Source organism: Carlito syrichta, unplaced genomic scaffold, assembly GCF_000164805.1.
Source record: "Carlito syrichta isolate Samal-C Ts95f unplaced genomic scaffold, Tarsius_syrichta-2.0.1 Scaffold308325, whole genome shotgun sequence".
Lineage (NCBI taxonomy): Eukaryota > Metazoa > Chordata > Mammalia > Primates > Tarsiidae > Carlito > Carlito syrichta.
In genome coordinates, this window is record NW_007252421.1 from 537,355 (window position 1) to 550,581 (window position 13,227).

The following is a 13,227-nucleotide window of genomic DNA, read 5'->3' on the forward strand; positions in this document are numbered from 1 at the left end:
CAGAGTACCTCACCCCGCACCACAGACGCCCTCAGAAAGACCACCTGACTTTGAAATGACTCATTAAATCCAAGGGGAGTAGAAAAGTTCACTTGAGACTCTCACTGCTCTGGATCCAGCAATTTTGCTTCCAAATCCTGTGTAGATTTCAAAGTCACTCCAGTAGCTTAACTACAAGCAGCTTGGGCTGGGCTGGGGATTCTAGACCAATTCCGAGCCGAGGTTCCATCTCATATAGACCATCTTTTTAGAGAACCACTAGTACAGGGTCTCCAGGGGTCCTCAGGTCCAGCTGCCTTCACACCCGTGGTTAGACCAAGTCCAGATGGTCTCAGCAATGGCATAAGGGGAACACTACAGTTGCCAGGGATGGCATATCCCTATGTGATGTAACTTCTCTTTGGCCTAGGTTGGCTTGTTGAGAAAAGCTGGGAGAGAATGAATACAGAGAACTTGAAAGGCAGCAGCCAACTTTGCCCCAGAGGTGGACGCTGGAGGTATTGGAGCTGCTGGTGCCTTTCTGCAGATTGCCCATCTGTTTGCCAAGCCGCTGTCCATCTTTCAAAGGGAAGATGCTTAGCAAACTGTGAGAGAAGTGTCAGCAGTTACAAGCCAATGCTCATGCTTAGCAGGTTTACTGATCACTTAGGAACACATGGGGTGGGGGAGTTAATACATACTGGGCAACCTATCTAAGCTAGACAATTTATGTTGACCCACAGAACTTGACAGTCCCCGAGACCTCATGGTGACAGCCTCCTCGGAGACCTCCATCTCCCTCATCTGGACCAAGGCCAGTGGCCCCATCGACCACTACCGAATTACCTTCACTCCGTCCTCTGGCATCGCCTCCGAAGTCACTGTGCCCAAGGACAGAACCTCATACACGCTGACAGATCTGGAGCCTGGGGCAGAGTACATCATTTCCATCACCGCAGAGAGAGGCCGGCAACAGAGCTTGGAGTCCACTGTGGATGCCTTCACAGGTACCAGGGCAGCAGAAATCCCAGTCAGGGCTCAAGAGTCAGTAGATCTTAGTGTAAGGAGGTCATCTGGGCATCGTCCTCTTCCAGAATCCCATTCCTTCAAAGAGAGAAGAAGAGATGTGTAGAAAAAGAAGGGGGTGGGGTAGAAACTAACAGGACGTCAAGAGGGAAGGGTTGAGAGAAGAAGGGAGAGTGAGCAAGGATGCCACCTGACTCAGCACTTGTGTCGGGTTTCTAGTGGCCTACTCATAGTAGCTAAGGCTGTTTGTCTCTCCCAACTGCCCTGAGACAGAGACACTCAAAGATCTGCAGGGTCCTGCGAAATTCCTTGCATATGAGGCTTTCGACCCTAGGCCTGTATCAGAAATAGTTCACAGCAGTATTTCTGGTTTCATCAAAATCAACATTTCAGTATATTGCTTAGAAAAAGTGGTGTGCATAGGACAGTAAGAAGGTGGGAGCTCTCAAGCAGCAGGCGGAGGCATGGCCCTTGTAAGCAGAGAGCAGCTCTCTTCCATCAGGAAGCTCTGCTAGTCCTCACATGTGCTCCAGAACTCTCTGTCTCCTCACTTGGCAGGCTTTCGCCCCATCTCGCAGCTGCACTTTTCCCACGTGACCTCATCCAGCGTGAACATCACCTGGAGTGACCCATCTCCCCCCGCAGACAGACTCATTCTGAACTACAGCCCCAAGGATGAAGAGGAGGAGACGATGGAGGTCTCCCTGGACACCACCAAGAGGCATGCTGTCCTGACAGGACTGCAGCCAGCCACCGAGTATATTGTGAACCTGGTGGCTGTCCACGGCACAGTGACCTCTGAGCCCATCGTGGGCTCCATTACCACAGGTAAGGCTGGAGGATTTAACAGCAGTGGTGAAGAGGGTTCTCACAGTAGCCTTTGACAAATTGATGAAATTTAAAGCGAAACAGCCAAGGTGTAAGAAGTGACCTTTATGGCTAGAGATGGTCTGTGAGCTGTTCTGAAATAGACAATTCTTCCAGTGCTACATACAATGTGATGTGTAAGGTGAGAAATTCCCATTTGGAAATGAGACAGTCTCAAAGTTTTGTAGAGGCCAAGGCTTGAGTGCCTTGGTCCAAATGAGTAAAGAGACACCTGTTCCTATTCTGGAGAGTTACCTCTCGACTACTCAGCTAAGTCACTGGTGCAAATGATGCTTCTTCAGCATCACATGGGACTAGTGTACTACTATGTAGTGACCTGGCACTCAGAGAATGGAGTTGATTTGTAAGTTGCTTGGAAAACACAGGCACTCTGAGACATATTGGATCAATCCCATCTCATTATTCCCACATTCAATGCCAAATATGAGGCACATATGAGTAAAGACATATGTCTTACATACTGACAGGAATTCACAACCAGGACAAGTGGATTAAACGCTCAGCTGACTCACCTCTGCAATCCTCTAGCAGTCAAAAAAAATATGCTGCATAAACGAAATGCAGTTTAGGAAAGTGGGTTTGCTCTGGGCTTGTACTCCAAAATCCCTGTATACTCAGTAGTCAGTTTCTTGAAATTGAACCAAAGGTGGTTGCTAGAAAATAAGAAACAGAGGCAGAATTGGGTTTATCTAAGAGAAGTTTCCCCAGAGAAAATGACTATTCCTTCCACTTCCATACAAAACATATGCGCCTAAAGAAAACTTCCTTGTTGCCTGCAGATAGGTAGTACTTGCTGCACAAGCACAGACCTTGCCAGAGTGACTTCACACCATTAAATGTTCTCCATGAACATGGCATTAGCCAGACCTGCAAGGCTTCAGGTGAAGCATCAGCCTGACCGTGGCTTCAAGGATGCCCTATTACATAAGCAAGGTCTTGTCTGTCTTTGGGATACTGTTTGCTCTTGATCAACATCAAGCCAAGGATAAGAATTCCTTTTTCACACTGTGCTTTCTCTTTTCCACCCCACCTTGTTTCTTGTAGGAATTGATCCCCCCAAAGACATCACAATTAGCAATGTGACAAAGGACTCAGTGACAGTCTCCTGGAGCCCTCCTGTTGCATCTTTTGACTACTACCGAGTATCCTATCGACCCACCCAAGGTAATAAAGTGATTTGATTTCTCAAAGATGGATGGGATTTGGAACTGGGTGAAGACTGTTATAGGAGAACTAGCATATCCTACAAGACATCACCTGCCTGCGTTTCCCCTCACCTCTGTGGTATGCTCTGCCAGCATGCATGTTTGAAAACCCTGCACTCAGCAACTCTTCTTGAGAAAGGCATGGTTATATCCATCCAAAACAGGTCTTTCACCAGCAGAGGTGATGGGTCACCTTGATCCCAACAGTATTAGAAGAAGCAAAGAGTCCAAAAAGAATCCGCCAAGACCCGGGGTCACATGAACTTTCCAAATGGAATAAAGTTCAAGACTGGAGTCCAGAGGATGGCTAAAGACCCAGCAAAGCCAGATAGAGCCTTGGAGGGAACCACAGTGACATGGTCCTATTTCTGCCACCCCAGCCAAGCTGTGAGTCAGAGGAAGCTGGCCCAGACCTCTCCTTCATGCTGCCAGTTCCTTCTGGAGCATGTAGTATCATTAACAAAGGCGAGGGCGTGCTCACTTCCAGTGAGGGGGCAGGACAGCTTTCCATGGCAAAGTGCTGCTGGGAGCCCCTATGTAGACGGTACCATGTCCCATGGACGGTGTAGGTGAGAAAGCCGTGACCTCTAACTGTTGATTCTGCTTTTCTCCAGTGGGACGGCTGGACAGCTCGGTGGTGCCCAACACTGTGACAGAATTCACCATCACCAGGCTGTACCCAGCCACTGAATACGAAATCAGCCTCAATAGCGTGCGGGGCAGGGAGGAAAGCGAGCGCATCTGCACTCTGGTGCACACAGGTAGGTACATTGCCCTGCCATGCATTAGGTCAGGACCCTGACCCAGAACCTGCAGCTAGAAAGGCCAAGCATGAAGCTGTCAGTCCTACACAAAGGGCACTGGTTGTGGGGTCCAGTGCTCCACTTTGGGTTGCTCCTCCAACTCACTGTATCATGCAGGGGAATTTGCAATTTCTCTGCCCCCTGATAGTCCTCTCTAATACCAAGAGTTCAGAGAGTTGCCCTTTAAGAGTCTTACTGGTTTAGGTTAGGAAGTTCCATGAAATATTTAATATAAAAAGTGCCCTTTCAAAGATACATGATGAAAGAGAATTCCAGAACAGACATCTAAATCATCCATCTGATTTTTTAAGACTCAGAGAAGGAAATTCACCTCAGAGAAGAAAAGGATTGTTGTTCTAGTAATGAAATTGGAGTCATGAAACTCTTCATAAGATATGGCCAGAAACCACCCAGGGGTTGCATTCCCTCTTGCTTTATGCTCCATGGAGAACAAAGACCTTACAGTGGCCATGCTTCTGAAGACAGGGAGGAGACACTGCTCTGAGAACATCCTGGGCCACTGGCCGGAGCTCCATGTAGCCCATGTTCTCTGACAGGCCCTCTAGTCAAGTCAGATGTCCTCTGCATCCTGCATCATCTCCTGTGCCCTGAGTCAGAGGAAGTGAGGTGAGAAGGGAGCGGCATGATTGCAATATGGGAGAAAGAAGGGAAGTCCAAATCCCATGACTTTTCTCTGGACAATAAGCCCTGTGGATGGGCCTGGGGTCAGGACTTCTTCAGTAGCTACATGTCCCCTCCATCCCCGGCCTCTCAGCAAGTGCACCATGCAGAGATAGCAAAGATTTGCCATAGAAGTCACTAGAAGGCACAGCCATAATTTTCTGTTCCCAACCCCTAGACCAAGCCTCCTAGTTAAACCATCATTCCCACAGTATGTGGGGAAATACCCAGCTTGTCTCATCAGGAGAACACCTGGGTTTCCTGAGTTGCTTAATTTCCCTGGAAAATGGTATTTCCCGAATGAGGGAATTCCTTACTGCTTTTGTAGAAGTTTTCACGAACCCAGAAATAGTATCTCCAAAGCAATGGACAAAGAAATACTCCTTCAGAAACACAAACATTATTCTTCTAAAGCAGACAGGATATTCTAATCTTCTCTAGTCTCCTCTCAGGCCTATGACTACAGATGAACCAGCCATGTTTTTGTTTTTGTTTTATAATTCTGTCTTGCCTTATCTATCAAATTATCTGTGCCCATTATAGTATCAACAATTGTTGACCAGAAGTGATGGCCCATAAGCCAAAAAGAAGTCCCTATCCCACCTTCCTAGAAGTCCTAGAAATTCATATTAAAGAAATTAGTCTTTGACCCACTGAGGACAATAAAATGGCTTTCAAGAGCCTCTCATCCTCAAGATTAAAAAGAGCAGCAACTTTCAGAAACTCAATCCCTGGGTTCTTTGTTAATAAGCAGCTAATGTCTCTAAAGCAGATATTTGTTGCACCAACCAAAGTGCCCTCCTCCAAGTTTAGACCAAACAATTTCAGCAACTTCCAATAACTGGGTTGCCCTCAGAAGCGTTTTATATTGTTGTTGTTTTAACTTGAGGCCTATGATCTCACACCTTTGGAAATGAGTACCAAAGGGTCTCATGCATGTCTTAGAGAGCTCAAGCCAACTGTAGTCTCATAAGGGCTACATTTAAAGAACTCTTTGAAGACACAGATTATGAATGCAATTTAAATTTTAGGATTATAAAAATATTTTTTGGCTGTTCCTTTGTGATGAGGAACATAGGCAAGCAAAAATTCACCTTCAGTTAGAGAACAGGGCCAGATCGACAGCAGAGCTTGACTTCCACAAGTAAATTGCCTGACTCTTAAGCTGAGCTGGTACCTAAAATGTTGTAATAATATTGTTTTATAATGTTATGTTGATGGAAGGGAAGCATAGACATAAAACAAAGGCTGAGCACATGGGCAAGAAGAATAGGAAGCTGGTTTTTTGACAAACACACTCTGTCCCCTAACAGGCTCTTGTGGCCACCCTAAGCCTGTAAAATTCCTCTGACTACCAATGCAACAAAAAAGATACCCAGGACTCAGTCCCGAGTGAGTAGTGAAACAAGAAGGCAATGGTCAGATATGACTATAGAGGCACCCAGAGTTCCACACCATCACTTCACAAGTACTTACTGAGCACCTCCTGTGTTCTCAGTCCCAGATACTTCAGCCCCTATGGAGATCCCAACCACTTCCTGAAGTTCATCAACAGACATCTTTCTCAAGGCACACTCTGATGTGTTTAAAAGTGCAAATAGCCTGGCAAGAAGGAGTATTCATTCGCTAAAAGTTATAGTGATTCCTGTGCGTTCTTAGTTTCTCCATCTGATTTAAATGTTGAAAACACAACAGCTGTGGCTTGAAATCCCCCATAGCATCTGACCCAGTGCTCTGCACATAAAGAGTTAACAAATGAATTAAAAGGAAGAGCTGGGGGCAATCAGGGGTGAACTGGATACTTGAGAGGAAGGAGGAAGGTAAAAGAGGAGGGGGCTGGTGGAGCCAGAAAGAGAGAAGGGAAGAGGTCTCTGCTCACATCACTATTTTTACAGCACAGAAGCAGATGTGCATCAAGAAGAAACTTCTGAGATAGCTCCCTGCACTCTTCTTCCCTTTAACGGATCCTCTCCTGTTTCAGCCATGGACAACCCTGTGGATCTGTTTGCCACCAACATCACCCCAACGGAAGCCCTGCTGCAGTGGAAGGCGCCAATGGGGGAAGTGGAGAACTATGTCATCGTTCTCACACACTTCGCAGGTGGGGATCTGCAGGCCTATGACTAGGCAGATGGGGAGGGTGGGGTATGGGGCTGCAGACCAGCATGGAAATGAATAAACAAAACATCTTGCCAATCTGAAGGATAAATTAGATATTTTTTGGCTTCAGTTACACTATAAAGCCTTCAAGGTATCCCCCAACTCTGCAAACTGTATCAACTCTAGAGGAATTGAGAAAGCTGAATCTGAAAGGCACATGTAACCAAAGTCAAATACAAATACAGAGAAATAGCACCAGGAGGACAAAAACTCAGAATGGAGCTAAGACTTTGCCCAAAATACTATGAATAAGAAAGCAGACTTTTCTAGATACTTACAGAGCAAGAAAAACACTGAAGTTCTAGGACCAAGCTTGAAACAGATAACCTGTGATAACAGGCGGCAAAGGATTCAGTGAAGCTAAACTCTTCTGTTGCTTTGGACTTCTCCGCTCAGATCCAGCCCCAAGGATTGAACTAGCACAAAATCTTGAATGTCAATGTCTTCTTTATCATGCTCGTTCGCCTCACACTGTTTGATGCTGAAGAGAGAAGCCCAAAGCAAAATCATGTTGTGTCCTCCAAGTCTCCAGGCTTAGGAAAACCATTTCCCTGCCTCCATTAAACAAGTGGTCACAGAATTGTTGTGGGTTATATTCAGGAATCCAGAGAACAAAGCTACCAGAAGACAGAAGGCAGGCAGATGTCTTGATTTTCAAAAACGGCAGAGAGAGAGAGAGTCAATTCTGTAAGCTGCAAAGAAGTAGGCTTATTGTCAAAGCTTTGGAAAGTAAAAACTAAAACAGACGATTAAACAACTTGGAAAAGGAATTAGTAATGACTGCCTACCAGCACAGGTTCACTTAGCATACGTTTTATCAAAACCACTTTATGTCCTCGTTCTTCTTGGCAAGTCTGCCGGCACATTTGTGTTTCAACAAGGCATTAGAAAACCCCTCTTAACACTTGGTTCTTAGTTAAAATGGAAAAATGCATGATGAATCCTATTTGGAGTTAGCTGAAACTGTAGCTGATTGAACAGCCCACCTCAAAGAGTGAATGTCGTTACCATGGATACGTCCTGATCTTCTGTGTCAGGCACAGGCACACCCCTCCTCACATGCCATCCTGTATGCCTCAACTCATCATGCCTTCTGGAGCCCCTATGCATTTGCACATGCCGATTCCTCCACCAGGAAATTCTCTAGTTTGTCTCCCTAAAAAACCCATCCTTCAAGTCTTAGTTTCAACACAATCTCCTCTGTCAAAGTTCCCCTTATTTCTTAAGGCAGTCAGATACACTCACAGGTACAAAGCACACAGCTCCTTCACTACAATGAACTCCCATTCATTCAACAAATACTTCTGATGCCCTTCTACAGGTCATATGTTCTATAAGACTATAAGGATTCAGAAACAAGATGTGAGTTATAGTCTTTGTGAAACTCACGTGTAGTGATGATGCAGAGATGTAAACAGTTACCATTCGATGTGAGCACTGTGTGACGCAGGTAAGCTCAGAACACCATGACCACATCCGATAGGCGACTGTGATTGGGGTCAAGGTATGGAAAAGAAAGAAGAAAGGAGGGTCTTAGATGAAGTGAAAGAGAAGGGGGAAGAACAGGGAATTAAAGGCAAAGAGCAGCCTGTGTGCATTTGCAGAGGTATGAGAAAATGTGGGGGGTCTGAGGAACTGCCATAGTCTTGTCTACTGGAGCCCTGATCCATGGCATTGCTGTGCCAAGGAGGATGCTTAAGAGTCAGGGTCATTATGCACGCTCTTCCAAAGTGCATGGGACTTTTTCTGTGTATGGCTTTCTCTGCTTTTGCACCACAAGAATCCTCAAGCCTCAGGCCCTATCTAGTATGGAGATGTGCCTAGTAAACTTTGTTCAATACTGAATGATTGGGAAGTATTCTAATTGCCCAATAGAGGGCTTGGCCCTGATCTAGTGAACAGTTTTATCAACAGCTTGAATGAATTCAGGGAAGACATGCTACTGAATTTGTGTATAAAACAAAACTGTGATCAATAGAATCTAAATCCAAAAATATTAACAAACTGAAACAGCAGTCCAAAATCCAATCAGTAAGGCAAAATACAATAGGAATAAATGCAGACACTGTCCATGGATGCAGAAAACCAACTAACAAGTTTAGATTGAGAGGTGAAGGGAGCAGTGATAAACAAGGTCTTTGGATAACCTTGGCATGAGACAGCATATCACATGGCTGCCCCAAAAACCTAATGAATTCACATAAATGGCACAGAGATAAGCAGAGGCTGATCCTGTTCATGTCATTGATCAGTACATCTCAGCTATTGTTCTCAATTCTCTTTTGAGCTTTGCATTTTGGCAGGGACACTGACAAACTCTTGCTTGTCCAGAGAAAAGCAGTCAGGATAGTGAAGGTTTTAGAATTATCACACAAACACAATGAAAGGTAGAGGCTGAATTTTCTCATCTAGAGGAGTGAGGACTTGATTAGGAAGGATGATGGGGAGGAAGTGTTGTGCAAAGGATTTGGTGTATTCTTTTTTTTTTTTTGAGTCAGAGCCTCACTTTGTCACACAGGCTGGTGTGCAGAGACATGCTCACGGCCACTGCAGCCTCAACCTGCTGGGCTCAGGCAATCCTACCACCTCAACCTTCCTAGTAGCTGGAACTACAGGCAAGCGCTACCACACCCGGCTTTTTTTTTTTTGACTTATTGTAGAGACGAGGTCTTACCAAGTTGCCCAGACTGGTCTTGGACCCTTGAGTTCAGGCAATCCTCTCGTCCCGGCCTCCCAAAGTGCTGGGATTACAGGCTTGAGCCACCATGCCCAGTCAGATTTGGTTTATTCTTTGTAGAGCCAATGAACTGAAGAGAAGTTACAGAGAAGACAAGTTGACCTCCATATAAGGAATATTTTTCTCAACTAAGATGTAAAGAGAGTTGAGAAGGGGTCCCTGCATGGAATAAGATGCTAAGCTAGATGGTCTATGAAATACTTTTCCCAAAGTTCTCCAGTATTAAATCCTTCATAAGTTGAGTAGTCTATCTATCTATCTATCTATCTATCTATCTATCTATCTATCTATCTATCTATGATCTATCTATCTATTTATCTATCTATCATCTATCTACCTATTCATCTACCTATCTACCTCCAATTTCAGTGACTGGAGAGACCATCCTGGTTGACGGAATCAGTGAAGAATTTCAGCTTGTCAACTTGCTTCCTAGCACCCACTACACTGCTACCATGTATGCTACCAATGGGCCTCTCACCAGTGGCACCATCAGCACCAATTTCTCTACCCGTGAGTACATGGTCATCTAAATACTCCGTACCCTGGAAGCTTCTGTGGATCCTAAAAATGAATGGTTTCCTTATGGTGAACTGGATTATATCCTATCAGCTTTGGACAGTGCAGCTATGGGCTGTTCTTATCTTGGCTGCCTGCAGCTCAAATTCAGGGAAAGTGAGCTGTGACTCTTGGCCAATAGGCATACGTCTGTTTTCTGCTCTCACCCTCAGTCTGGGTGAGAGCAGTTCAACCAGGTCAAAAGAGACTGGTTCTGGGAATACATCTGACTCAGGAAAGTCTGATGGATATAAAAGAGCTAGATATCAAGGAGAAAACTGCTGAGTGGGGTCATGACCGAGAGAACAGTAGACAAAGGTAACAAGTAGGAGTGTCATCAATTCAAGAGTGACATGAGGTTTTAAAAGATTCAGGGTCCCCAGACATGGAAGCTCAGAGGCAGATGGCACACCCAAGCCCATGGCCCTGTGGCAGAAAGGGAGAATGATCACGGCACTGAACAATTCTCTTCTGACCCAGGAGCACCCGTTATGTTCCTGTCCAGGCCAGAAGTAGTGTCAGTATGTGAGTAATCCTGAGATAGAGTTTAGAGAAGAGGTGGGAAAGCAGATGAAAGCTATGTAGGGAGGAGCCAGGGGGGGGCAGGCACACCCCAGCATTCTCTACCCTTTACAGTCCTAGACCCTCCTGCAAACCTGACAGCCAGTGAAGTCACCAGACAAAGCGCCCTGATTTCTTGGCAGCCTCCCAGGGCAGAGATTGAGAACTATGTCTTGACCTACAAATCCGTTGATGGAAGCCGCAAGGTAAGGTTTTGCTGAAAGTGGAAGAGACAATGTGGAAACTGACCAGCGGAATGATTAAGGAAAATGCAGGGAGGGGGAAGAAAGTAACTCACAGGGAATGAACCTCAGTTGAGGAAAGTGCCTTATTTGCAAACCAGAAGACCTGGATGCTGGTCCTGGTCCTACTACTAATCTCTACACAAGTTGAGGAAAATCTTTAAGCCTCTTCCAGGCTTGGTTTCTTCTCTCGAAAACGGGGACATCTACCCTGCAATTTCGCTAGGTTGTGGTGGTGTTTCCAATGTGACAACACAAAGACCATTGGAAACTTCCAAGTACATGGTATTGGAATAGTCTTTCACCATCAGGACAAAGTAAACATGAGCTGGATACAAAATTTAACAGGCTTTTATGCCTCTTGACAAGCATAATAAAGACTACATCTATATAGCCTACAGTAAAGAAACAACACATTTTTGTTTTATGTAATCAGTTGAAACAGTCCATCTAGAGCACTGGTTTTCAGATTGTTGTTAGCAATAGAATCCTATTTAAAAGAGAATTCATATGCAGAAGCCAAGTACACATAATAGATTTCAGCAGAGCTAGTGTGTTGGATGGGAAGGAGGAGGCTTAAGATGCTGCTCCCTCAGCCTCTTCCTCTGCTCTCAGGCAAGCTTGGTACAATCTGAAAAACCATTGGGTTCACTAATCCAGGCACCTCAATTTATCCTGGTGTGCGTTTGTGAGATAGGAACTGGTCTGCATAGACATGAAAGTCTCCTTTCTACCTATGGTACTATTTTCTCCTTATCACAAGACAGAGTGGACAAGGGCTACTGCAATGCTGACCTAGCTGCCCCTGGGATTTGAGCTCCCCTTCTCCACTGTCCCATGTTGCAAGCTGGTTGTCCCTTTCATTCCGTTCCTCTGGCTCATTCTGCAGGAGCTGATAGTGGATGCAGAGGAAACCTGGATCCGCCTGGAGGGCCTGTTGGAGAACACAGACTACACGGTGCTCCTCCGGGCAGCCCAGGACGCCTCATGGAGCAGTGTCACTTCCACCGCCTTCACCACAGGTGAGGAAGTACAGCCACCTGGCACCTTCTCCTTGCCTATCTGACAGCCAGCCCCTCAGCACCTCGATGAGACTCGGCCTGGGAGGGGCCTGTCAAAGAGTCTCCATTATCTCTTCTTCCTCACCCCTTTCCAAGGTTCTACCAGGAGACCTCTCATTAACAAGGCAACCACAGGAACCAGCAGTGAAAATCCCTGGTTCATTCAGACTAACCAAATGCTTAAAGACATCAGGTTCCCTCTTGTTCAGATATTCTGCTAGGGTTTTTCAACAAAGTTTGTCCTTCCTTCCCTCCTTCCTATGCTACCTGTAATCAGAGACTTACCTCATAAAAGTGGTGGAGTGAACCCTCAACATTAAAACTGCAGCTCCTCTCCATGCACAAAGAACATTCAACTCCCTGTGACCTCACTCAGTTTTTAAAACAACTGGTGAGCAAGGCTTTATGAGCTCCAACCAAGGTGCATGGAAGCCAGAGGCTTATGTGGCTAAGTAACTTGTAAGAACTTGAGCCAAGAGCTTTTACTTCTAAATCCAGCTGTTCCTCCTGCCTTCCCTCTCTAAGTGATCATAAGGTTCTTGGAAAATGCTCTTAAGAGATAAAAGATGTCCTAATATCGACAACAGGAAATAACCTAATATCTCACCTCGGAGCATTATTTGCCAGGTACTGTTCTAACTGAGTTGCATGTATGGTTTCATTTAACTCCCACAACAACCTTCGTGATGTGCACTATTACCTCTATTTTTTTAACAGATGAGAACATTGGGCCAAAGAGAGGTGAGGAAACTCACCCAATATCCCATAACTCTTTGGGAGAACTGGGATTTGACCTCAGATGGTCCAGCTCTGGGGTCTGTGCTACTGACGTTTCTCTCTACAACCTCCCATGGTGCCTTCTACAGTCTTTAATGAGAGTTTGTCCAGCCTAGACTTTGAGTTTTCTCCCTGTCCCACATATAAGGGTGTGAATATGTACGTGGGAGAGTACATGTGAGCATGTCCCTTATGCCAGGGCTCATTCTACCTGCCATCTCAGAGCACCAGGACTATCGAATTCCTGCTCATGCCCCAAAGCCTATCCCATCATCTCCACAGAGGTGATTAAAAGTCACCCAACCCTACCCAGGTATCTCCCCTACTGGACTGGTTCTAAATGACAAAGCAGGACACTGATCAAATGTGCCAGAATGTCCCCAGTGGTTCTGTAGGGTAGTGAGAAGGTGAATGAGCCCTCTTTTCCCTTCTTTTTCATATTTTCCAACACCTCACAAAGTATCCTCAATGAACACATTAATCAGAAAAACAAAAAAAAATTTTTTTTTTGAGTTGGAGTCTCACTCCATTGCCCAGACTGGAATGCAG

General features: G+C 45.5%; 1 protein-coding gene across 1 annotated transcript in view; it reads left to right on the forward strand.

The window, feature by feature from the left end:
• The window catches only part of LOC103267853 (tenascin-R), a 410,048-nt gene that overhangs the window by 371,079 nt on the left and 25,742 nt on the right, over positions 1-13,227 (forward strand). Inside the window, 8 exon segments of the mRNA XM_008065428.2 lie at positions 723-986; positions 1,564-1,833; positions 2,938-3,057; positions 3,713-3,859; positions 6,564-6,683; positions 9,849-9,992; positions 10,674-10,804; positions 11,730-11,862. Of these exon segments, the coding sequence (XP_008063619.1) occupies positions 723-986; positions 1,564-1,833; positions 2,938-3,057; positions 3,713-3,859; positions 6,564-6,683; positions 9,849-9,992; positions 10,674-10,804; positions 11,730-11,862 (1,329 nt within the window).